The sequence below is a fragment of the Chlorocebus sabaeus genome, chromosome 25, assembly GCF_047675955.1.
Source record: "Chlorocebus sabaeus isolate Y175 chromosome 25, mChlSab1.0.hap1, whole genome shotgun sequence".
Taxonomy (NCBI): domain Eukaryota; kingdom Metazoa; phylum Chordata; class Mammalia; order Primates; family Cercopithecidae; genus Chlorocebus; species Chlorocebus sabaeus.
The window spans coordinates 18,155,729-18,179,252 of record NC_132928.1 but is presented as its reverse complement, the minus strand read 5'-3'; the positions used below and the strand labels follow the sequence as shown (position 1 = coordinate 18,179,252).

Here is a 23,524-nt window from a genome sequence, read left to right as displayed (position 1 = left end):
AGTTCCAGTTGCAGAGTTTGCTGAGTGTGTCTCACCTTGGGTACGTCACTCCACGTTGCTGCTCTGGCCCTCAGAGAGCTCATCTGTAAAATGGGGATGACCAGGCCTACTTCACCAGCTTGTTTTGAGGACCACAGGAGATGCTTGGGAAGCCAACCCTTGACATAACGGGGAGCTCTACAACTCTCAGAGATTGGTGGTGTTAGGCCAACAGGCCAACAGCAAGAGGAGGGCTGGCAAATTTGTGCTACCCTGAAGGAAAGTCCGGGAAGGACTGATTTGAGCCAGCTCTCAAGGCCTTGAGCAAATAGGTCAACACAGAAAAGGACTGGCTGAGCCTTATCGTGCCTGACGGAAGAGCAAGACGTCCACAATTCGAACGCACGTGAAGGAAATCAGATGACTAGACTTGTAGATACTAACGGTTCTGAAGCGGGTAGGTTAGCTTTCCAACCGCCTGGGTGACGGTCTCAGCCTCCGCCCGACCCCTTCCTGCTCGTCCGCTCTTCCCCTGCGCCCGCCCGCGCCCCTCCGCCCGCGCCCGGGCCCCGCCCCAGGCCTCGCCCCCGCTTCGCCGCCGCCGCCGCCGGGCGCAGCTCCGGAGCAGCTGCGCGCCTGCAGACCGGCCCCGCGGAGGCCGCGCGCCGAGCCCCACGTGAGTCCGGCGGATCGCCGCCCAGGGCACCCTCGCGGCGGAAGGTCCGGGGTGGGGACACCGACGAGGGCTTTTCATCTCGTCCCAGTTACTTTGAAACCGAAAGCGCCTGCTGGCATCCGGCCGGTCCCCGACCGGCAGGGAGGGCGCGAGGCGGCGGCTGGGCCGAGGGAGGCGGAGGGTCCCGGGCTCGCGGGAGACCGGCGGGGCAGGTGACCGCCGACTGCCCCGGGACAGCGGGTGCGGTGCGGAGCGGGTTTTCTTAGCCGGGGAGAGGTGTGGCGAGGGCGGAGACTGGGGGTCCCGAGCTGGGGAGCTGGTCCAGAGGGCGGCTGTGGACCGGAGGGGCCAGGTTCCGTCGGGGTGCGCTGGTGGGGAGGACTTTCAGGCACGTCCCGCACACCCGCACTGCAAACCAGGCCCTGGCCCCCTTCCGAACCCGAAGGCACCCCCTCCACCTTTGCAGGGCTTTCCAATCAAAGCAACTCCAGAATGTTTGAAACGTCAGGATTGCCAGGAATGGAAGCCTCCACTAGCTGTTCGTTTGCGCGTCTTCCTTTAGAAAGCAGATACCCCCTTCCCCAGAAGGCCCGCTCTAATGAGCCTTGACGCAAACCAAAGTTCGGAGAGGTGGAAGGAGTTGCCCAGAGGCACCCAGAGAACTCCCAGATTCTGAGTTCTCCGTACCAGATTGTCTCCACTTTGTTCCTGTTCTGCAGGGTCTTCGTGGTTCTGAGAATGTTCGGGGCCAAGCTCTTGCCACGGGTCCCACTGGGCCACTCTGGCCGGCCGACTTTCTCTGCTCATTCTGCCTCCTTCTGCTAAGTTTCCATATTTGGGTATTTCAGATTTACTTTCATGAGAACTCAGTTATCTCGCTGTGGCACCAGGCGAGCGTTGAGGTTGGTGAAACCAGACGAGGCTCCCTGCCAGGGTTGCCCCTGCAGCCCCTACCCTCCATAGCCCTGGGCTCTGACCCACCTCCTGTGAAGATAGGCATCTGGTAAACAGTTAATTCTGTAAATATTTATTGGGCAGGTGCTGTGTGAGAACTGGGCTGGGGCCAATGGAATATGATTATTTCCTCCAGAGATACTTGCATTTTAAAAGGGCTCTGGAAGACCTGAGATGCAAAGAAATCAGTTGAACCATTTCTGGGAATAGAACAGTTCTGGGTGTGTGCGAGATAATTTTAGGCAGCAAAAGGCTGGGCTAGGACCGCACAAATCCCAGCACAGCTGCTCTGCCTTATGTACTCACAAAGCTGAAAACAGGGGTGTTAATGTAATTGGTGGTTTGGGTGGGAACACTTCCATCTCTAACTCTAATTTGAACTAGAAAGACAGAAATTGCTGCAGGAACGATGCATGTAAGATGGAAGTGGAAAACGCCTAGCTTCTGTGAAGGTTTTTGATTTTGTTACAGTTACTGTTTTTGTTGTAACTCTGTGGAATGGATCAACTCTCAGATCCCTGGGTCCTGGACAGAGGCAGGAGAAAGTGTCTGAGCCAGCATCTGGAACAGGGGAAGTGATGGAGAAGGATACTCCTCCCACGGCCTCTGGGCTGAGGCCTGTTGTGATGGGCAGGGTAGGATGGTGGTGTTTCCCTCTGTCAGCAAGCATCACTTGCTGGACTTGGGTAGTAGGGCGATGGAAAGAATGTGAAAAAGAGCTGCCGTCTACTGAATGTCCTAATGATAGGGACTGGGATGTTTCAGAGGGGATGATTTGCACAGTCGGGGAGCTAGATGCCTCAGAGTCACTCTTGTTAGGCTAGCAATGGGAAAGGCACCTCAGTACTTAGACAAATCTTCTGTGATTAGCTCAGCTTTACTGGGGAGGACCTTGAAGGAAAAATAATTATTTGTTTGTAAAGCTCATTCCTTTGCAGAGCATTTTCTCTTTGCCCTTGTCGTTTTGTTCTCATTTTGTCCTCCATGATGCACTCGTGAGTTAGAGCAAGCTTATTCTCTACATCTCTCAGATTGTGAGGGTGAAGCACTGAGGGGGTAAATAGCTCCCTGAGCTCCACTGCTGGACCAGGCCCAGAGCATTGAGGTGTCTGGTTCCCCTGCTCCAGGCCCCTCCCCCTGGCTTCTCAGAGAGCCATATCTGCCCACCTCCTCCTCTGTCTGAGGGGTCAGCAAGGGGACCCAGATTCTGATAATGCCTCTGTGTTCTGTCCCCAGCAACATGGAGCAAGTTCTGCTGGAGGCTCTGGCCTAACCACCACAGGAACAGGCATCCACTCTGTTAGCTCTGCCCAGCCAGGCAAACTCGGGGCAAGACGCGTGTCTGTTTTCATGTGTGTCTTGGAACCTGCCATAGAGTAGGCCTAAACACATGTTTGCTGAATCGAATTGAATTCATTCAGGGTGTGTCTCCCTTGGGGTCTGAGCTGCCAGGGACAAGTGCTGGGTGGGCTTGGGGGAGAGAGGTTGAGCTCGCAGCAGGACTTGCTTAAATCCAGAAATTAGAATAACACTGTACAGCTTACAAGAAGCCCATCTCATGTGATTAATTTCTCACTACCTCCTCAAGAGAAGGGAGAGGCACATGCTATTCCTTCCACTTTACCTGGTTGCAAGCTGAGGCTCAGAAGTGATTTAAAAGACCTCACAGCATATAGGGTTGGGGCCGGACCCAACTCCAAGTCTTCTTTCTCCAATTCCTGTGCTTTTCCCATAGTTTCTTAACTAAAGGAAGCCAGAATTCTGGGCAGGAGGAGGACGAGAGAACCAGCGAGACAGTCATCAAAAGCTGCCTGACCTTGTCACTGATCGGGGTTAGTGTCTGACTCAGTCTCTGAAGAGCTTTTATCTGCCCAGGTTGTGGCTTTTTCTGGGGTTCTGGATAGGAGTTCTAGCTCCAGTAGAGGTGTAGCAGGTGAGTGTCTGTGTGTGTTGGGGCAGAGGTGAACACGCTGCAGGCCAGAGGCAGTCCTCAGAGCTGGCAGGCCCCTGCTGCTGCCGCTGCTGCCACCACTGCCGCTGCCACCACCACCCAGGAGTGGGCCAGCATGAATTTGTTGCCTTGCCCAGATGAAAGCTTTATTTGAAGGATCACACAGCAGCCTTGACCCACATGGCCTCCAGCAAGTCCTATCTTGTGAGAAAGTGGCATGGAGGACCAGGCAGGAGATAAAAGTGAAAGTACTCATTAGTCCTGACAGAGGAACTCAGTCTGTTTCCAGTGAGAGTGGTGAGCACATTTTGCATATTTGTACCTGGAGGCAGGTAGTGATGCATGCTTGGATTGTGCTGTAGCAAAAGCAGTATATATGCAAATGGTCTGTACACTGTGCAGTATCCATGTGACATGCAGGTCTTAGAGACCCAGTATTAAGTGACAAAGCCCAGTGAGTGCCCTCCCAGGATATCTGTGTGGAGCGAGGGCTGCCATCTCACTTACTTTCAGCAGAGCCCCATGTCTGATTTCTTGACACCACAGGCTCCATCAGCTTCCCTCCTTAGCAATTCAGAACATTCCTGAATTTTTTCCCATGGCGTTTTTTTGTTTTTTGTTTTTTTTGTTTTTCCTCTCAAGGAGAAAGTGCTCTCCTCCAGATCAAGGCGAAAGCACGTTCTCCATCTACACTCCCAAGTCAGCTCTCTCCTCCTCCCTCTGAGGCGGGTTCCCTCCCCGCCTCCCACAGACTTCTTCCCTCCCCTACAAGCTGAGTTTTCTGTTAATAAGAAGATTCCATGTTTCCCCAGTCCCTCTTCTCTTTCTTTCACTGACAAGCTTCTGGAAGTGGCCAGCTCTTGCACTCGCTCTTCACTTGGCACCGTGCACCTGCTGTGCTGCTCTGATTGCTCTGTGTAGGTTTCCAGGACCTGGTACTCCTCAGTCGCCAGCCCGTACCAGCCCATGCTGCAGCTATTACTTACCTCCTTGGAGGTTGCTACACCGCCCCCACCAGCATTCCCTTCCTTGACGTCCAGCTTCTTATCCTCCTCTGTCCTGCAAATGCAGGTATGGAGCCAAGCCTGGGTCCTCAGGCTGGATTTCAATTCTCTGTGCTTCTTTCCTTGAGCCCTTGGCCATTCCCAAGACTTAAACCAACACTCTTAGGGAAAGGCTGATCAAACTTCCATCCCTCACCCAGTTCTCTTCTTCACCATTATGATTTGCAATATTCAGAATCTTCCCCATGCTGTTTCAGGAGCACCTTAGACATTCGTCCCAGGCCGCCTCTTTCTCTGTGTTCTCTCTAACTGTTGCAGAAATTGCTGCTGTTCCTCAGTCACCTTTATCCTGTCCCTCTCAGCCAGTCCTGATCTATCTATTCCCAGTTCAGGGCCACAGGGACTCTTTCCTGGGCAACCTTAATTAAGCATTGACTCGTTTTCCTGCCCCAGGTCCATCTGTATTCAATTTTCCTTTTCACACTACTGCAGAGGGGCCTCCCTAATACATAGCCTGGTCAAGACCTGCTACTTTCAATGATGGTGTAGTAGAAACAGTGTGGACTTCAGAATCTGGTAGGCCTGGGTTCAAATCTGGGTTTATGATTTGCTGGTTGTAGTTATATAATCTGAGCAAGTTGCCCAACTTCCATAGTGTCTGTATTCCCACTGGTAAATAGAAATAGTAATGTGTGCCACTTGGGGTTGCTGGAAAGATTAAATGAGTCAATATATACACAGAACGTGGAGTCTGGCAGATATTCAGTAAAACTAGTTTTCTCCTTCCATGTGGTTAATAGCTGTAGAGCATTGTGGGGTTTCTGGGGAGCTGGAAAATGCATGCCTAGCCTAAAGGCATCAAATTTAAATTAAAAACCAACAGAAGAATTGCTGTGTGTCAGAGTAGACCATTTTTTTTTTTTTTTTTTTTTTTTTTTTTGAGATGGAGTTTCACTCTTGTCACCCAGACTGCAGTGCAGTGGCACAATCTCAGTTCACTGCAACCTCTGCCTCTGGGATTCAAGCGATTCTCTGGCCTCAGCCTCCCAAGTAGCTGGGATTACAGGTGCCCGCCACCACAGCTGGCTAATTTTTTGCATTTTATTGGGGTTTCGCCATGTTGGGCAGGCTGGTCTCAAACTCCTGACCTCAGGTGATCTGCCTGCCTTGGCCTCCCAAAGTGCTGGGATTACAGGTGTGAGCCACTGTGCCCAGGCGAGTAGACCATCATTTAAACTAGCCTATTGCTGCCACTTTGCCATCTCTAAACCAGGTAGACCTCAGGGGCCAGGGTAGGGAAGCTGGGATGGGACAGGGTATGGTGGGGATAAGCTGGGATGAGTCTTTGGCAGGCAGAGGGGGCAGGCAGCCTCAGAGGCTGGGGCCCTATGGTCCAGGTTTCAAGGGCAGGAGTCCAGTTTTCAGTACTTGTGGGCAAAGCAGGCAGCAGCTTTGGAGGAAGAATAGTGCTTGGCAGAGAGCCAACACAGGAAAAAAATACAACAGATTTGGGAAACAAAAATACAAGCTCTGACTTGATCTCCAGGAGCAGACCAGTTACTTTAGCAGGATCCAATGTGAAGGCACAGCAGGATGAGGTTGACTTGATGCAAAGCCACCACCCAGAGCCCTTTCTGTTCTCCTGTACTAAGGCGGATGGCTTAGAACAGCCAGGCTGTGTTCTAATGCTTCTGTTAGGGAGACCCTTGACCCTGGAGGATGGAGGGAGGTGGATGGGTTTAAGATAAGCAGCAGCCATGAAGGTCGCTCTTCTGTCTTCATGATTTTAGGATTTCTGAGGTAGAGGCTGGGTTGACATCTATGATGCAACCTAGGAAAACTTACCATGCCTCCCTGGGTTAAAGGCAGAATAATTTAATATAAAGCAAAGGCTTATATGCTAAGCAGATGCAGAATGAAAGAAGTGATTAAAACATTGGGTGGAGTTATTCCAGGAATAACTCACTAGGGAGTGAGAGGGGTAGATAGGAGAATTGGGGTGGGGGGGAATATTGGACTTAAGCAAAGATGTTTTAAAAAGATGAAGAACATTTTAGTCACCCTTAATGAATGGGAAGTAGATTATTTGGGAGCAGACTGATTTCTTTATGTTAAGATGTTTTATTTCAAAAACCAGTACTTTGGGATGTTGCCTCAAATTCTCTGTATCATTCCCACAGACCTCCTTTAGAGATATTTATTGCCATGTATTAGCTGTGGACAGCCAAAGGCTAAGTGCTTTCCCCACTTCCTTGATACTAACAGTTCCCATAAGGCCTCTGTATGACTAGGTGGTTCACTTTCACTTCACTTACACTGGATCTTCCTAACAAGTGGACCTCTCTAGCCCTCATCTCTTCTACCTCATAACAGCAGTGCTAGATTTTCTCATCATCATTTCTGTTCAAGTCTTGTTAAATAGCTCTAGGCCTTTCTTTTTTGTTGTTATTTTATTTTGTTTTGAGATGGAGTCTTGCTCTATTGCCCAGGCTGGAGTGCAGTGGTGCCAACTTGGCTCACTGCAACTTTCGCCTCCCGGGTTCAAGCGATTCTCCTGCCTCAGCTTCTGGAGTAGCTAGGATTACAGGCACCTGCCACCACGCCTGGCTAAGTTTTGTATTTTTAGTAGAAATGGGGTTTCACCATGCTGGCCAGGCTGGCCTTGAACTCCCGACTTCAGGCAATCCACCCCCATCGGCCTCCCACAGTGCTGGGATTACAGGCGTGAGCCACCGTGCCTGGCCTTGTTTTGTTTTTTTGAGATAAGTCCTTGCTCTGTCACTCAGGCTGGAGTGCAGTGGTGCAATTTCAGGTCACTGCAACCTCTGCCTCCCGGGTTCAAGCAAGTCTCTCACCTCAGCCCTCCGAGTAGCTGAAATTACAGGTGCCCACCACCAGGCCCGGCTAATTTTTGTATTTTTAGTAGAGGTGGGGTTTCACCATGTTAGCCAGGCTGGTCTCAACACCTGGTCTCAAGTGATCTGCCCACCTCGGCCTCCCAAAGTGCTGGGATTACAGGTATAAGCCACCGTACCTGGCCTAAAGACCTGTAGGCCTTTCTACACCTGACTGGCCTATGCCTACCTTTTCTTACATCATTTCTCCTGCCTAGAATGCCTCCTGTTCAAATCCATTAATCCATACCCCGCCACTCTTTTCAAAACAAATTCAAAATTCATCTCGTTAGGCTTCTGTGTTGGGGGTCCCCAAGACCATCCCCAGGTTCAGTGATTTGCTAGGAGGACTTATAGGATTCAATGTCCAGCAGATGGTCATACTCACAGCTATGATTCATATGCAAAAGGATACAAAGCAAAATGAGCAAAGGGAAAAGGCTTATGGGGCAAAGTCCAGGGGAGACCAGGTGCAAAATTCCAAGAGTCTTGGAAAAGACTCTGCAAAGGACTGCCGAGGGGGAATCACACAGGATGTGCTGAATTTCTCCAGCAGTGCATTGTGACAGCAGGTGTGAAGCACCATCTACCAGGGAAGCCCAAGTTTTTTACTGAGACTCAGTGCCCAAGGTTTTTACTGAGGGCTGGTCATGTAGATACTTCATCTAGCACATGTCAAAATTCCAGATTCCAGAAGAAAAACAGGTGTTCCGCATAAAACACATTGGCCAGGCACGGTGGCTCACGCCTGTAATCCCAGCACTTTGGGAGACTAAGGGGGGCGGATCACGAGGTCAGGAGATCAAGACCATCCTGGCTAACATGGTGAAACCCCGTCTTTACTAAAAAACACAAAAAATTAGGGGACTTGGTGGCACGCACCTGTAGTCCCAGCTACTTGGGAGGCTGAGGCGGGAGAATCACTTGAACTCAGGAGGCGGAGGTTGCAGTGAGCCGAGATCGCACCACTGCACTCCAGCCTGGGCGACAGAGCGAGACTCCATCTCAAAACAAAACAAACAAAACAAAACACATTGTTTACCTAGACAGTTTAAGCACAGTGAGCCACTCTTAGCAGTTCAGGTGGTGGGAACCTTACTGAAATCCATGTTACAGACACCAGCCAGGGGCCATCCTTGCGAGCAGAACTTTCTAAAGATAGCAGTCTCAGGCTTGCTGTGTTAACTTGTTTCTGCACAGCTTTTCTTCATAATCTCATCTGTTCTGTCCTCTCAGTGCCTAACTATAGTTATGTTGTAGAGAAAATTGCCCTATACAAAGAACCAGAAGACCTGGGTTTCAGCCCGCATGGCGTCCTACTGCTGTGTGGCCCTTTGAACCCCTCCATTTTCCTCATTGGGAAAAGAGGAATTATAATTCTTGCTTGTAGGTCTCAATGGTGACTAAAGACCAAAGAAAATGATGTATTTGGTCATTCCATCCATCCCTCATGATTGAGTACCTCCTTTATCTAAGGCAGTGAGTGAGCTGTGGAGAGTAAGATGTGAGTGTGACGTGGTGGCTTTGACAGCAGACAAGCCTGAATCCCTACCCAGCAGTTACCAGCTGTGGTACCTTGAACACATTGTGTCATCCCCCTAGCTTTGGATTCCCGATCTGTAAAATATGAAGATGAATAATATAATGAGTATCTACAAACGTGGGCTGCTGTGTGGATTAAGTGGAACAGCCTATGTACAGCTCCTGTGGTATCCAGAACGTTGTGGCACCCCAAGTGGCAACTGTTAATTGACTCAGCTATTTGAGTGCTTGCTCTGTGTCTGCACCTTGAAAAATATAAGACACAATTCCAGCACTGCTTTCTCCATGCTGGGGAAGACTATTGTTGAACAGATAATTAATTACATAAACAATTATTTACATTCCTGGCAAGTGTTGTTAAGGAGAAGTATAGGTGGTTAAAGGGCGTGTCGTAAGTCGGGGGGACCCTAACTTGACGGAGGAGGCACACAGAGGCCTAGCTGCATATGTGAGGCTTCATCTGGGCTTGAACGTGTTTAGCTCAGCAAGAGGAGGGGAGAGAGGGAAAGATGTTTCTGGCAGAGACAACAGCTTCAGGAAAGGGAGACCCAGCCTTAGGGCGAAGGCTGTAAGTGGGGAAGGTTCTCTGTTCATATGAGGAGTGGCAAAAAGACCAGGAATCCAGGAGAGGTGGAGGACAGGTGGGGAGATTGGCCTAATTCAGAGGTCACCTCTGCCGCCACCCTGGCAGGGAAGGGGCAGAGCAGGGGCCCCATGCAGGGAGATTTGCAGGTGTGGTGGCAGGAAGTAGAGGTGGTCTGGTCTGATGATCTCTGTTTTTTTTTTTTTTTTTTTTTGCTGTGCAGTAGGAAGTAGAGTTTCCTGGTGAGACTGGAGGGAGTGGTCAAGGTTTGTGGAGGAGAGAAAGGTTTAAAATCAACATTGAACAGAGTGAGCTGAGAGGGAAAAGCTGGCTTTGTGCTGTTACTGTGTTGGCATGATGAAGTCTCTGGAAAAGGACTCTGGCAAATGGGATTTTAGATCTCTAGCACCTTGTACAATGCCTGGCACCTAATTGAGGGCCCCATAAATGTTGGTTGCATTGAATTGTTGGCTGGCCTGTCTATATATATATTTTTCTCAGCATTTCCCCCTTTCCCAGGTGCCTGCTACCCTTGGGCTAAAGCTTCCCGCTTAGCACCTCACCCCGAGGCTAGCTCACATTAGTGTGTCAGAGGGGAGCCTTGCTCAGGCTTTACTCTTGTGGTCCTATGTGGCTACACTGTCCCCCCACCCCTTACAGTGACTCCCCAACTCCCACCCCAGGTCAGCCATCATGAGCCAGCCTTGCTCTCTCCAGCTGGGACTGGTAGAATTTCAGCACTTACAAACAGGTGAAATGAAAAGGTTTAGGCAGTGAGAAGCATGCTTAGCAGGAGAGAGGCTGCCCTGCTTTCTGGGGAATAGCTGTTACAGTCGTTCTGTAAGTATTTACTAAGTACCTATCATGTGCACTGTTTTTTGTTGTTGTTTGTTTTGTTTTGTTTTGTTTTGTTTTGAGATGGAGTCTTGCTCTGTCATCCAGGCTGGAGTGCAGTGGCGTGATCTTGGCTCACTGTAACCTCCACCTCCCTGGTTCAAGTGATTCTTATGCCTCAGCCTCCTGAGTAGCTGAGATTACAGGCATACGCCACCATGCCCTGCTAATTTTTGTATTTTTGGTAGAGACGGGTTTCACCATGTTGGCCAGGCTGGTCTCAAACTCCAGACCTCCAGACCTCAACTGATCTGTTTGCCTTGACCTTCCAAAGTGCTGGGATTGCATGCTTGAGCCACTGCACCCGGCCATGTGCACTGTTTTATGTGTTGGGACCTCAGTACCCAAAGAAACAATCCCTGGTGTGATGGAGCTTATATTCTATTCTGATAAGGGAAGACAGAGAGTAAAGACGTGAACAAGTAATATGTTAGGCAGTAATAAGTGCATTGGAGGAAAATGCAGTAGAAGATGGGTCTGCCAGGGATGTTGCGTTTTCCATGTAGGGTGGTCAGCAAAGGCCTCCCTTGTGAGATAACATTTGAGCAGATTCCTAAAGTGAAGGAAGCAGCTCTTCAGATACCAGGGTGAAGAGTATTCTAGGCAGGGGAAAAGCAAGCAGAAGCCTCTCCTGCTGTTCAAGAAGAAGCAAGGCCAGTGTTGCCAGAGTGATAAGGGGGAAGTCACTAGGAAGTGAGGACACAGAATGGAGGGGCAGAGAAATGGAGGGCCCTGACCTCCAAGGTCACTGGCTTCTACCCAGAGTGCAATGGAGCCATTGGAGCAGAGGAGCAGCAGAGACAGCTTCTATTTTTAAAAGCATCACTCTGGCTGCTGGGTTGTGAATGGGCTGTAAAGGAGCAAGGCAGAGCAGGAGACCAGCTAGGAGACTGATGCAGTAACCACTGGGGGGATGATGGCAGCTTAGGCCAGAGTGGTTATGCTGATAGTGGTGAGGAGGAGGGTGGGGGGATATGTTGGGAAGGAAGATCCCATGGGATTTGGTGTTGTGAGATAGAGAGTAAGAGAGGACCCAAGGATCACTCCAAAATTTTTGGTCCAAGCGACGCTGTGATTGGTGGTACCATTTCACTGAGATGGAGGAAGGCTATAGGGGGAGCAGGTTGCATGGGGATTGGATGTGTTAAGTTTGTGATGCCTCTTCAATGTGGAGGCATAGACTAAACAGTGGAGTGTGTCTGGGGCTCAAGGGAGAGGTCCAGATTACAGATAGAAATCAGGGCATTGTCAGCCATAGCTGGTAAGGCCAGGAGGTGGGACGTGCTCACCCAGAGAATGAGTGCAGATAGAAGAGAGCAGGTCCAGCACCAGCCTGAAGCTCCAAGAGATAAGAGAAGGTGACCTGGAAGCTGCCACGGTGATCTAACTGGTGCTCCTCATGCTGTCATGAGCTGTAGAATCTAGCCTGGGAATTTGCTAGAAAGTGAGATTCTAGTTGCTACTGAGAGATCATGATACTGAAGTGTATTAATCAGTATCATATTATAACAAATGGACCCCCTTCCTCTGGGGTAAGATGTCCAAGCCAGCATTTTCATCATGTTCTAGAACAGATTCTTAGCAGAGCATCTGGGACCCTGACTGCTCAGAGAGCTGCTGCTGTAGTTTTGTGCATATGCATATGCATGATCCCTACCTTGACTGAAAAATTCTTGGGGACAGGAGCTACCTGGTAACCCACTCTCCTCCACTCCCATAATACAATAAGGCACAGCCTTTGCATGTGCCTGGCACTGAATAAAGCTGGCTAGGAGGGCAGGGTGGACATGCATGGTGATTAAGTGCTTATTTACGTGCCAGGAATTGTGTGATAATAATTTACGTGGATTAACTCATTTAATCTTAACTCCAAGCCTTTGCAGCAGGTACTATTATTGTCTTTTTTTTTTTTTTTTTTTTTTGAGACAGAGTCTCACTTTGTCACCCAGGCTGGAGTGCAGTGGTGCAATCTTGGCTCACTGCAACCTCCATCTCCTGGGTTCAAGTGATTCTCCTGCCTCAGCCTCCCAAGTAGCTGGGATTACAGGTGTGCGCCACCATGCTCAGGTAATTTTTAGTAGAGACAGGGTTTCGCCATGTTGCCCAGGCTGGTCTCGAACTCCTGAGCTCAGACAATCCACCTGCCTCGGCCTCCCATATTGTCCCATTTTCTAGATGAGGAAGGGGTAACACAGGTAAGCGAATGGCAGAAGGGGTTGAACCCCAGCAGTCTGGCCCCAGAGCTGGTCTCTAACCAGTAAGTGGTACTTCCTGCCATCAAGCCCTCCTGTTTGGTGTTGGCTGCGATGTGGTGCATTTTCTCCCAGCTGTGACACAGAGTGAGGAGCACTGGCTTTGGAGTTGGAAAGTCTGTGTTCAAATCCCTGTGCCCACACACTAGCTGTGTGATTTGGGGAAAGTTGTTTAAGAACTTGAGGCCTCGGACTCTTCATTGGGAATATGATGAGGATAGCAGTATTGCCACAGGGTTAGTGTGGAACTGTGTATGATATTGTATGTGAAAGTGCAGGCTGGAAATTCCTAGTACATGTCAGGTTTTATTATTATCATTATTGTTATCATCATTATCTTGAGAAACCAAACTGTGGATCTCCTAGGACTAACCAGAAGAGCTGCCAGAGGCCTGGGGATCGCAGCAAACCCAACAGGCCCTGCTTCCACCAGAGCAGGTATTCTGTATACTCTTTTATTTATTGATGTTTCTGCATGAAATTCGGTTTGGTAAGTTCTGCTGTGAAACAGTGCAACACTTGGGTAGCTGTTCCCTTAAGTCCTTCCAGAGCTGACAGGCTCAGTTGTGGGGTGGGGGTGAGAGGGTGGGGGAATCCACTCTCCCAGTTCTACCTACTTCTCTTGGATCTCCTCTCTGGGTTCCCTACCCGCTCTCCCTCTTCTGTTGCCCTGATCAGGCCCATGAGTCCCAACAGCCTGAAGGCTGCATTTTTCAAGTCACACTCTAGGATGCCTGCCTGTATGTGGGCTGGGCACCTAGGGTGTGCCTGGGGTGCATCTGGGGTAGCCCACCCCAGGAAGGGTCTCTCATCTGCTTCCTCCATGGACTGGACCAGAGCTGGCCTTGCCGCCAGGCGGGAGGGGATTGCCCTGTGTGCCTCTCCCAACACGTACCCCAGTCACAGCCCTCCTAGCTCTGGGCAGTAGGCAGCTGGCAGTATGTCACACGTCTGTGGTCAGCTTTGGAAATGTAAACTTACACAAAGGCAGCTGTGGATGAGCATTTGTGGGAAGGTGGGGCACCGCTAGAATGATGTTGACCTTTGGTAGCTAAAAGTCACCAAAAGGTCATGCCATGGTTTCTAAATACTCATTGGTATTTCTGTTCTGTAGCCCGTCCAGGGTGGTCTCAGGTTTCTCCCCTTTCTTCAGAGTACCCTTAGGCCGTGGAGGGTGGGGCTGGGTAAAGCCTGGGTTCAGTCCTCATTTGAAAATGTTTCTGAATTCCAAGCTAAATCTAAACCGTTGTCTGTTGGCTGTGCGTCCAAGCTCGAGGGGTCACTGCAGCCTCATTCACTTTATGAGTGTTTGTGCTCTTCGTACTTGTCTTTGTTTTTGTTTTTTGAGACGGAGTCTTGCTCTATTGCCCAGGCTGAAGTGCAGTGGCTCAATCTTGGCTCACTGCAACTCCCGCCTCCCAGGTTCAACTGATTCTCCTGCCTCAGCCTCCTGAGCAGCTGGGATTACAGGTGTGTGCCACCACGCCCAGCTTTTTGTATTTTTAGTAGAGATGGGGTTTCGTCATGTTGGCCAGGCTGCTCTTGAACTCCTGACCTCAGGTGATCCACCCACCTCAGCCTCCCAAAGTGCGGGGATTATAGGCGTGAGCTGTTGGGAAAAAGCTGAGTGTTGGGAGGGAAACTGAGGCAGGGCTTGCATAATGTCCTTGGGAATATGTCTAGACTTGCTGGCTCCTTGCTTCTAGCCCTCCTAGGTGCCTATTCCCATTATCTCAAGTAGCAGAACATGTTCCATATAAATGCTAAACCATCACAGCTGTAAATCATGTGCTTAATGCAACGTGTCCTTTTGACCTCCACATTCTTACCACCTGTTTCTCTGTTGGATTACCAATAAATAGCGTGGGCTCCCAGAGCTTGGGGACGTCCCAGCCTCCACGATTGCGATGGCTTCTTGGTGTCCCACCTTTATCTCTCAAACGGTCTTTTTCTCAATCCTTTGACTCTGCCGGCCTTTGTCACCCCCATGACCTGGTATTGGGTCTGATCACCCCAACAGTGAGCCACCGCTCCTGGCCTCTTTGTACCTTCTTTGTAAGCAAGGAGGATGGTCAGGAAGGGGGAAGGGGGAGAGAAGGGTGAGTCTGAGATGACAGCCCCATAGCTCCATGCAGTGGGCACACCCACCCCCATTTGGGAATGCAGTTGAGCTGGCAGTAGGCAGCCTTTCCAATGAAGAGAAGCCTTTCCAACGAGGAGAAGTTCTTGAGCTGAGTCAAGAACAAAGGGCAGAAGGCTGACCTAGCCTTGGGGAACCCTGTAGGAGTGGAATGCTGGCAAGGAGCCACTGAGAGGTGTGGTTCAGAGCTGGGAGGAGAAGCAACAAATACAGAACCCTAGGGCCAAGGGATCAGGGAGTTTCAAGAAGGAAGTGCCAAATGTCACATAAAGAGCAGTAGGGCAGTGATTTAGGAGAGACTAGTCAACAAATGTGATGATGTGATTACCGTTTAGATCATCAAACTAACATAATATGCTTTCCCAGACTACATATGGCCTCATATACCACATCCCCGGATGATTTGGGCCTGCCGACTTATTCCAGGTAGAGTACAGATGAGCTTGGGAGGGCCAGGAAGGCTTCAGAGAGGCGCTGATGGGATCTGATAAAGGACACAGGTCTGTGGGTGCCACCTGGGAGGTGTGTTTCCATCGGGCACTGCTCTAGAGCCGGGAATGGGAAGGAGAAGAGGGGTAGGGGGAGAAAGAGGTTGATGGGGCATTGCCGGGCTGAGGATGGAGAATGGGTTGGAGGTCCAGCATTTTTGTTTCCTCATCAGTGTCTGCCTATGGTAGGTTCCCAGCAAAGAAATGATTTACAAAAAGTGACTGAATCAATAAATGTTTAGTGTGAGATAGTCCAGTGTAACCATGAATTCAAAATTGGGTGAAATGAGAAGGCAAATAGCATGTCAGGCAGTCAGTCAGGTTATCTCAGAGTGGGGGACGTTGATGAAGACACTCAGGGACAAGTGCTTATTAATAATAGTAGCCCTTATGACACCTCTGTGTACTACCACTATAAGCTCTTCACGCATAGAGGGGTCAGCAAACTTTTTCTGTAAAGAACCAGGTAGTAACTATGTGTTTGAGGCCTTGTGGGCCATGTGGTCTGTGGGGCAACTGCTCAGCTCCTCTGTGGTAGCACATAAACAACCATAGACAATGTGTAAGTGAATGAACATGGCTGTGTTCTAATAAAACTTTATTTACAAAACATGTGATGGGCCAACCCCTGATGTATATGGTATTGACTTATTTAATCTTTAGAAGTTCTATGTGGTAGCTACTGTTATCGTTATCACCATTTTATTTTTTTATATTTTTCTTTTTTTTTGAATTTTGATGGGTCCTACTTTTTTATTTTTATGGGTGTATATTAGGTATATATGGGCTACATGAGATATTTTGATATGGACATACAATGCATAATAATCCCATCAGGGTAAATGGGGTATCTGTTATCTCAAGCATCTATCATTTCTTTGTGTTACAGTCATCCCAAATCTTTTAGTTATTTTTAAATGTACAATAAATTCTTGTTGACTACTATAGTTACCCTGTTATCAAATACTAGATTGTATTCTATATAGTTATCCTGACTATATTTTTATACCCATTAATCATCCCTACTTCTTCGCCCCAACACTTCCCCAACCCCACAACTATTCTTCTCAGCCTCTAGTAACCATCCTTCTACTTTCTGTCTCCGTTAAGTTCAATTGTTTTAATTTTTAGCTCCCACAAACAAGAACATGTGAAGCTTGTCTTTGTGGCCTAGCTTATTTCACTTAACATAATGTTCTCTAGTTCTATCTGTGTTGTTCCGAGTGATGGGATCTTGTTCTTTTCTATGGCTGAATATTGTATATATTTACCACATGTTCTGTATCCATTCATCTGTTGATAGATGCTTAGGTTGCTTCCAAATCTTGGTTCTTCAGTGCCGCAGTAAACATGAGAGTGCAGATGTCTCTTCAATATTCTGATTTCCTTTCCTTTGAATATATACCCAGCAGTGGGATTGCTGGATCATATGTAGTTCTGTTTTTAGTTTTCTGAGGAACCTCCATACCATTCTTCACAGTGGCTGTACTAATCTACATTCCTACCAACAGTGTACGAGGGTTCCCTTTCCTCCATGTCCTGTCCAGCATTTCATTTTACAGATGAAGAAACGGAGAAGCATAGAGACCAAGTTAATTTGCCTAAGGTCACATGGCTATGAAGGTGTATGGGCAGGGTTTGAATCCTGGCAAGTCCACTCCAGAGTCCATGGTGGTAATTGCCATGCCATGCTGACTCTCGGAACCTTGGAGGGGGAGGGAGGAACCCCAGCTCCTCATCCCCTGAGGGCCTCCACCACTACCTGGCACTAGGAACTCACTAGGCCTCCATTTCCTCATTTAAAAAAATGGGGAATAATGATTATTTTTTTATATATATATAACCCTGTCTCCTATGCTGGAGTACAGTGGCGCCATCATAGCTCACTGTAGCCTTGACCTCCTGGGCTCAAGCAATCCTCCCACCACAGCCTCCTGAATGGCTGGGATTACAGGCTTTAGCCAACACACCTGGCTGAGGGGTTAAAATGAGCTAATGCATATAAATTAGCTGTCTCTGTGCTTGGACATAGCCTCAGTACTTGTACTCCTAACCCATATCTGACTCCAGCATTAGGCTCCATTCACTTCCTTTAATACCCTTCCCTTGCCCTCCGCCTCAGTAGGAACTCTCCTAGATTGTCTTCATGGCCCTTTCCCACTGTGGCCTCACACTAACTCTGATTCCACATTGATTATTGAGTCATCTGGGTTATTGGGTGCTCTGGCCTGGGGACTAAGGAGGATAGCCCTGCCCTTGAGGAGCTCGAGGAGCTGTCCCTAGGTAGCAGTGGGGACTGTTACAGAGCTGGAGCCAAGGATGGGGGCCGAGCGCACCGGAGTTGAACAAGGCTTCCTAGTGGAGAAAGCTGCTGTGTGGGAAGATCAGTAGAGCTTTCTTTGTTATTTTTTCCTCTTGGTCTAGTTTCTGAGAGCAAATCTAAAGGTCTCCTGGATACCTTAAAAGTACCACCTGGAGTCAGGTCGACTCCACATGGTTCCAAGAAGAGTTCCACTAAAGGCATCTCTGTAAGTGTGACTGACTTGAGGCAGCAGCAGCTTCGGCCATGTCAGCGTGGGTGTGCAGCCTGGAGGGTTGGGGGAAGAGGGATGCCCTTCAGCCTTTGCGCTCCCATCTACTCACCAACAGTGCTTGCTGTACCACCAGAAGAATGGGGAACCAGTGGTTTCCTGACAACTTGGAGAGAAGTCACAGTTCTCTTTAAAGTAATTAAAATTATGCTCACATCATTCTTTGTCCTGTTCCCAAGACAACGTTCTTCTGTGAAGGCGTAAGGAAAAGCAAAGAAAACATACGCTTATCTCTGCCTCTAAGACATCAAAGCCAGTCATGCTGGGGCAAGGATGGTGCGTCGGTGGACTGCAGTCACATGTTTTCTGGTTGTTGTGGTGTCACCTGGTCTCTGCATGAGCTCCCGGCCACATTAGGTGCAATGGAAAATGGCCTTATTGGTTCTTCCTTTCTCCAAGGCCTTCATCTTTGACCTGCCTGGTTAAAGGGGTTTCTTCTGCAATTTTTGAGGGAAGACCTCTCCAGGCCATCACAGACAGAAGCTTTGGAAAAACTGTGAGACTATTTCAGTTCTCCCTTGTGCCAGGAGGATAGCCTAACAGATAAAGTGCTTTCTCCTCCTTCCTTTTCCTTTCCTTTTTTGAGTTAGGGTCTTTCTCTGTCGCCCAGGCTGAAGTGCAGTGGCGTGAACAATGAACACAGCTCACTGCAACCTTGACCTCCCAGGCCCAAGCGATCCTCCTGCCACAGCCCCCCAAGTAGCTGGGACTACAGGCATGCACCACCACACCCTGCTAATTTTATTTATTTGTTTATTTATGTATTGTGAGACATAATTTTGCTCTTGTTGCTCAGTCTGGAGTGCAGTGGTGCAACCTCGGCTCACTGCAGCCTCCCGGGTTCAAGTGATTCTCCTGCCTCAGCCTCCTGAGTAGCTGGGATTACAGGCATGCACCACCACGCCCAGCTAATTTTGTATTCTTAGTAGAGACAGGGTTTCTCCATGTTGGTCAGGCTGCTCTCAAACTCCCAATCTCTGGTGATCTGCCCACCTCGGCCTCCCAAAGTGCTGAGATTACAAGCATGAGCCACTACACCTGGCCAACTAATTTTTGTAATTTTTGTAGAGATGGGGTTTTGCCATGGTTGCCCAGGCTGGTCTCATACTCCTGAGCTCAAGCAATCTTACTGCCTCAGTGTCCCAAAGTGTTGGGATTACAGGTGTGAGCCACTGTGCCCAGCCCCGCCCCCCTTCCTTTTTTTTTTGCTTCCTTGTAGTAACTGTTCTTCCTGGAAGAACAGAATCACAGGATTCAAGGCCAGCCATGACCTTGAGAGAGAACTGCCTATCCTAGCAGGAGAGCATCTGGAACCCACCCAGGGTATGGATTCAAGAGACACGTTGGGTAACTGCATCTTGGGATTAAACATTTTAACTTTTCTTTACCACCAGCCACAGTCTCTCCTCTTTAAGCCCAGGACCCATTGGTGGGCCTTGGGTGGGTTTGGGGAATAACATATTTGTATCCTTCCCATGCTGCTCAAGTGGGTATTAGGTGGTTGACCAACACTGCCAGTGAGACCTGAGCAGAGCTGAGAAATGGACAGTTTGGCTTCTAGCAGCCCATCCGCAGAGAGAGGGGCCATCTGGTGTCATTAGAGCCATGGAGGAACACCAGTCACTGTTGAGATGCTGCTAAGCACCCAGGGATGGGGGAGAGGTCCCCTGGCTTCCCCCTCTTCCCACCCCAGTGCCTCTCATTGGCTGAACCTCGCCAGAAGCCAGGGAGTCTGGAAAACAGTTTGTGGCATCAAATTTCACCCTACCTCATGGTGCAGACCTAAGCAGAGCAAGAGTAGGGAGTGGATCTGGGCAAACAGGCAAATGACTGGCTTGTTCCCTTAATTTTGCTTCAGCTACAGTTAATTGCTAATCATTCTAGAACTTTTATGATACCGGGAAATTCTTTAATCTCCTTCATCTAGAAAATGCCTCCTCTTTCTTCAAGACCAGCTGAGATGGTTTCTTCTCTGTGAAATCAGCACAGACACCTCGGAAATTGTTAGCTACCCCACACCTAGGCTCTACCAGTTCTTTGTCGGAATCTCTGTTTGTAGTACTTGCCAGCGGGATATTGTAACTGATCATTTTTCTTCCTTATTTCTTCTGTCCTTGGAGGGCTTCAAGGGCAGATGCAACATCACAGCCTCTGCATTCTCAGGACCTAACCCAGGGTCAGTGCAGGGATGTGCAGATGAGTGAGCTGTGGGATGTCCTGCTCACGGTTTCATGGATGGTGAGTGGCAGAGCAGAGACAGAGGTCTCTGGTCCTGTGCCCTTTTTAATCTGGGATTTTATCTGTAGTAATCAGTAATTCCCCAAGAATCAGAACTTGAAAACCCTGGAGACAAATTTCATGGACTTATGTCTTATGCACTATAACATAATATATGTAAAAACTCCCCAATTTTTCAAATCTTCATTAATCCAAACTGGTTGTTGGCAGGGGTATGGAGTATGGATAGACAGACCAGGATCTACCTTTCTTTGTTAAATCTTTCTTAAACTCTGCAAAATACATTATCTTTTTTTGTTATGACTGAAGGATAAGCTCACGTTGCTTCAGAATGTGAGAATATTTATCATATGTTCTCCAGAAATCTGTAGAGATATGTAAGTAACGAATTTAAATGGTGGCATCCACAGCTTTCCTTTGGAATTCCTAAAAAATTCTCATGGAAAAGATGCATCAATTTATGAAACAAGAAGATAGTATTTCAAAGAAACTCAGCAAGAGTTCTTAGGGAATAGATGGGATATGACTTTCTCTTGTCTCTTTGGGCTTGAGTTAACAACTCTTCAGTAGGAGTACCATACTGTACATCCCATTGATGGCAAGAATAAGAATGCCCTTGACTGCAGAAAGGTGATATATAACCTCTATTTTTAGCACTTTTGATATGTTTTATTTTTCTCCTGACTTACAAGAACTGAGCTTCTTTGTGGTTCCTGGTATGTAAGCTGTTATACAAAGAGGGGAAAGATTTTAATAAAATTGAGTGCTTACTCATTTCCACTAAATAGCTGCCTGGGAATGACAGAGTACCAGCTGAAAATATCTAATTAATTAGATAAATATATTTGTTAGGTAAAAAAGCGTAGCCTTTCTAGTTCTGCTGTTGGGCTCTCTCATGTCAGTGAAGACAGTGGGTCCAGGCTTGAGGAAGCTTCAGAAGGAGATGGACCCTGCCCTGGGAGGCATCACAGCTCTGTTGATATACCAGAATGTCACCCAGAAAGACACCTCAAGTCCACATCTCACAGCCGAACATAAATGCTTATTTTTTACAATGTATGATGAGATTAAAAACCCAATTTCATAAAAACAAATACTGGACAAGACAATAACAGATTAAAGAGTGAACAAGGTCAGTGAATGACTTAGGCTTGTTGAATAGGTCTGGGAAATACACACATGAATGGGGAGAGGAAGGATAGGGCATTCAGTCCTCTGCTGGCTTTCAGCAGGAGCAAGGAGACTGTACGAGTCACATGTGCTGTGCCTGCCAGGACAAAGCTGACAAGACAAGGGCCTGCACAACAGCCTAGTAGAGCAGTGGTTTCCAAAGTGTGCTTCAGAGGCCCCTGGGGTGCTGGAACAGCTCTTACTAGGAAAACACTTAATGGACTCTTACTTCAGGTGAGTTCAGGTAAGAACCAATTGTGTGTATCTCTTTCACAGTTCCAGTTCAGTGACCTTTTGCATTGTTACCTTGAAATTAGCCATAGTGGAAGTGTTTAACTACAGAAATCGGCAAATGCTACAAATTGGAGCTTTCCCCCAGTTGAGCAGATTATTAAACGTTTACTAGCACAGCACTGCCTGCAGCTCCTTGATACACTTTTGGGGGATCTGCATGGTCAAAACTATTTTCATAATAGTACTGACATCATTTGCCATTTTTACTCTTCTTTTACAAATGCACAGAGGTGTTTTCCTGAACAGACGGAATGTAGGAGCAGACATGAGAATCCAGCTATCTTCTATTAAGCAAGACATTAAAGAGATGTGCAAACATGTAAAATGGTGACACTCTTCTCACTAATTCTTTTGTTTTGGAAAATGGTTATTTTTCATAAAAATATTATTTGTATTAACATATAATTGGCTTATTATCTTGAAGTAAATACTTTTTTAATTCCTCAATTTGACCTTCAAGTATGGTAAATATGAATAGATATAATTTGCATAAACAAAAACTCTTAGGGATCTTCCATTAAAAAAAGACAAAATTTTATTTTAGAGCAGTTTTAGGTTCACAGCAAAATTGAATGAAAGTCTGTTTATCCATTCTTTCTTTCATGGATTGTGCCTTTGGTGTTGTACCTAAAAAGTAATTGTCAAACTCAAGATCATCTAGATTTTGTCCTATGTTATCTAGTAGGAGTTGTAGGTTTTGCATTTTACTTTCATGTCTGTGATCCATTATGAGTTAATTTTTGTGAAGGTGTCAGGTCTGTGTCTAGCTTCATTTTCTGATGTGGATATCTAGTTGTCCCAGCACCATTTGTTGAAAAGACTATCTTTGCATCATTGTTTTGCCTTTGCCATTTTGCCAAGGGTCAGTTGACTGTATTTATGTGGGTCTATTTCTGGGCTTTTTATTCTGTTCCATGGATCTATTTATCTGTTCTTTTGACAATACTCCACTGTCTTGATTACTGTAGCTTTATAATAAGTTTTGAAGTTGGGTAGTATCTGTCATCTTCAATATTATGCTCTTGTGTTGGATCTTTGGCTCCTCAAGTTTTAAGAGTGTTATCTTAGACCAGGTGCTGTGGCTCATACCTGTAGTAATCCTATTGCTTTACTGAGCTGAAAGGATTGCTTGTGGCCAGGAGTTCAAGACCAGCCTGGGCAACATAGTAAGACCCTGTCTCTAAAAAAATAAAAATAAAAAAAATTAGCCAGGTGTGGTGGCACACACCCGTAGTCCTAACTACTGGGGAGGTTTAGGTGGAAGGATCACTTGAGCCCAGGAGTTGGAGGTTACAGTGAGCCATGATTACACCACTGCCCTCTAGCCTGGCTACAGAGTGAGACCCTGTCTCTGAAAAAAAAAAAAAGAGTGTTATCTTAGTCTGTTTGTGCTGTCATCACGAAATACATCAGATGGGTAATTTATAAAGAACAAAATGTATTTCTCACAGTTCTGAAGGCTGGGAAGTCCACAATCAAGACACCAGCAGATTCTGTGTCTGGTGAGGGCTCACTTTCTGCTTCCAAGATGACAGCTTATTGCTGCATCCTCCAGAGGAGATGAATACTGTTCTCACATGGGGAAAGGTGGAAGGGCAAAAGAACCTAGCTAGTTCCTTTGAGCCCATTTTAAGGTCACTGGTCCCATCCATGGATACACAGCCCTCATGACTTATTCACCTCATAAAGGTCCCACCTCTCAATACTATGACACTGGACCTTAGGTTTCAACATATGAATTCTAGGGGGGACACATACATTCAAATCATAGGGGGTCCTGAGACCAAAAGGTTGGAGAACTACTGTTGTGGCAAAAGATGGACATACACACAGATGAATTCCATAGATTCTTGTGTTAGGAAGAGTGTAGAGTG

At 47.7% G+C, this 23,524-nt stretch overlaps 1 protein-coding gene across 7 annotated transcripts in view; it reads left to right on the top strand.

Moving 5' to 3' along the window:
• Positions 1-336: 336 nt before the first annotated feature.
• The window catches only part of TRAF5 (TNF receptor associated factor 5), a 48,593-nt gene continuing 25,405 nt past the window's right edge, over positions 337-23,524 (top strand). Inside the window, exons 1-2 of one of the 7 annotated variants that reach the window (XM_007988529.3) lie at positions 496-655; positions 21,416-21,590. In XM_007988529.3, coding sequence (XP_007986720.1) covers positions 21,574-21,590 — 17 coding nt within the window. In that variant the 5' untranslated portion in view covers positions 496-655; positions 21,416-21,573. Of the gene's footprint in view, positions 437-495; positions 656-696; positions 868-13,147; positions 13,168-13,323; positions 21,601-23,524 lie in introns of those variants that run through there. The other 6 variants (XM_007988530.3, XM_007988533.3, XM_007988532.3 and 3 more) reach the window with 6 other exon arrangements.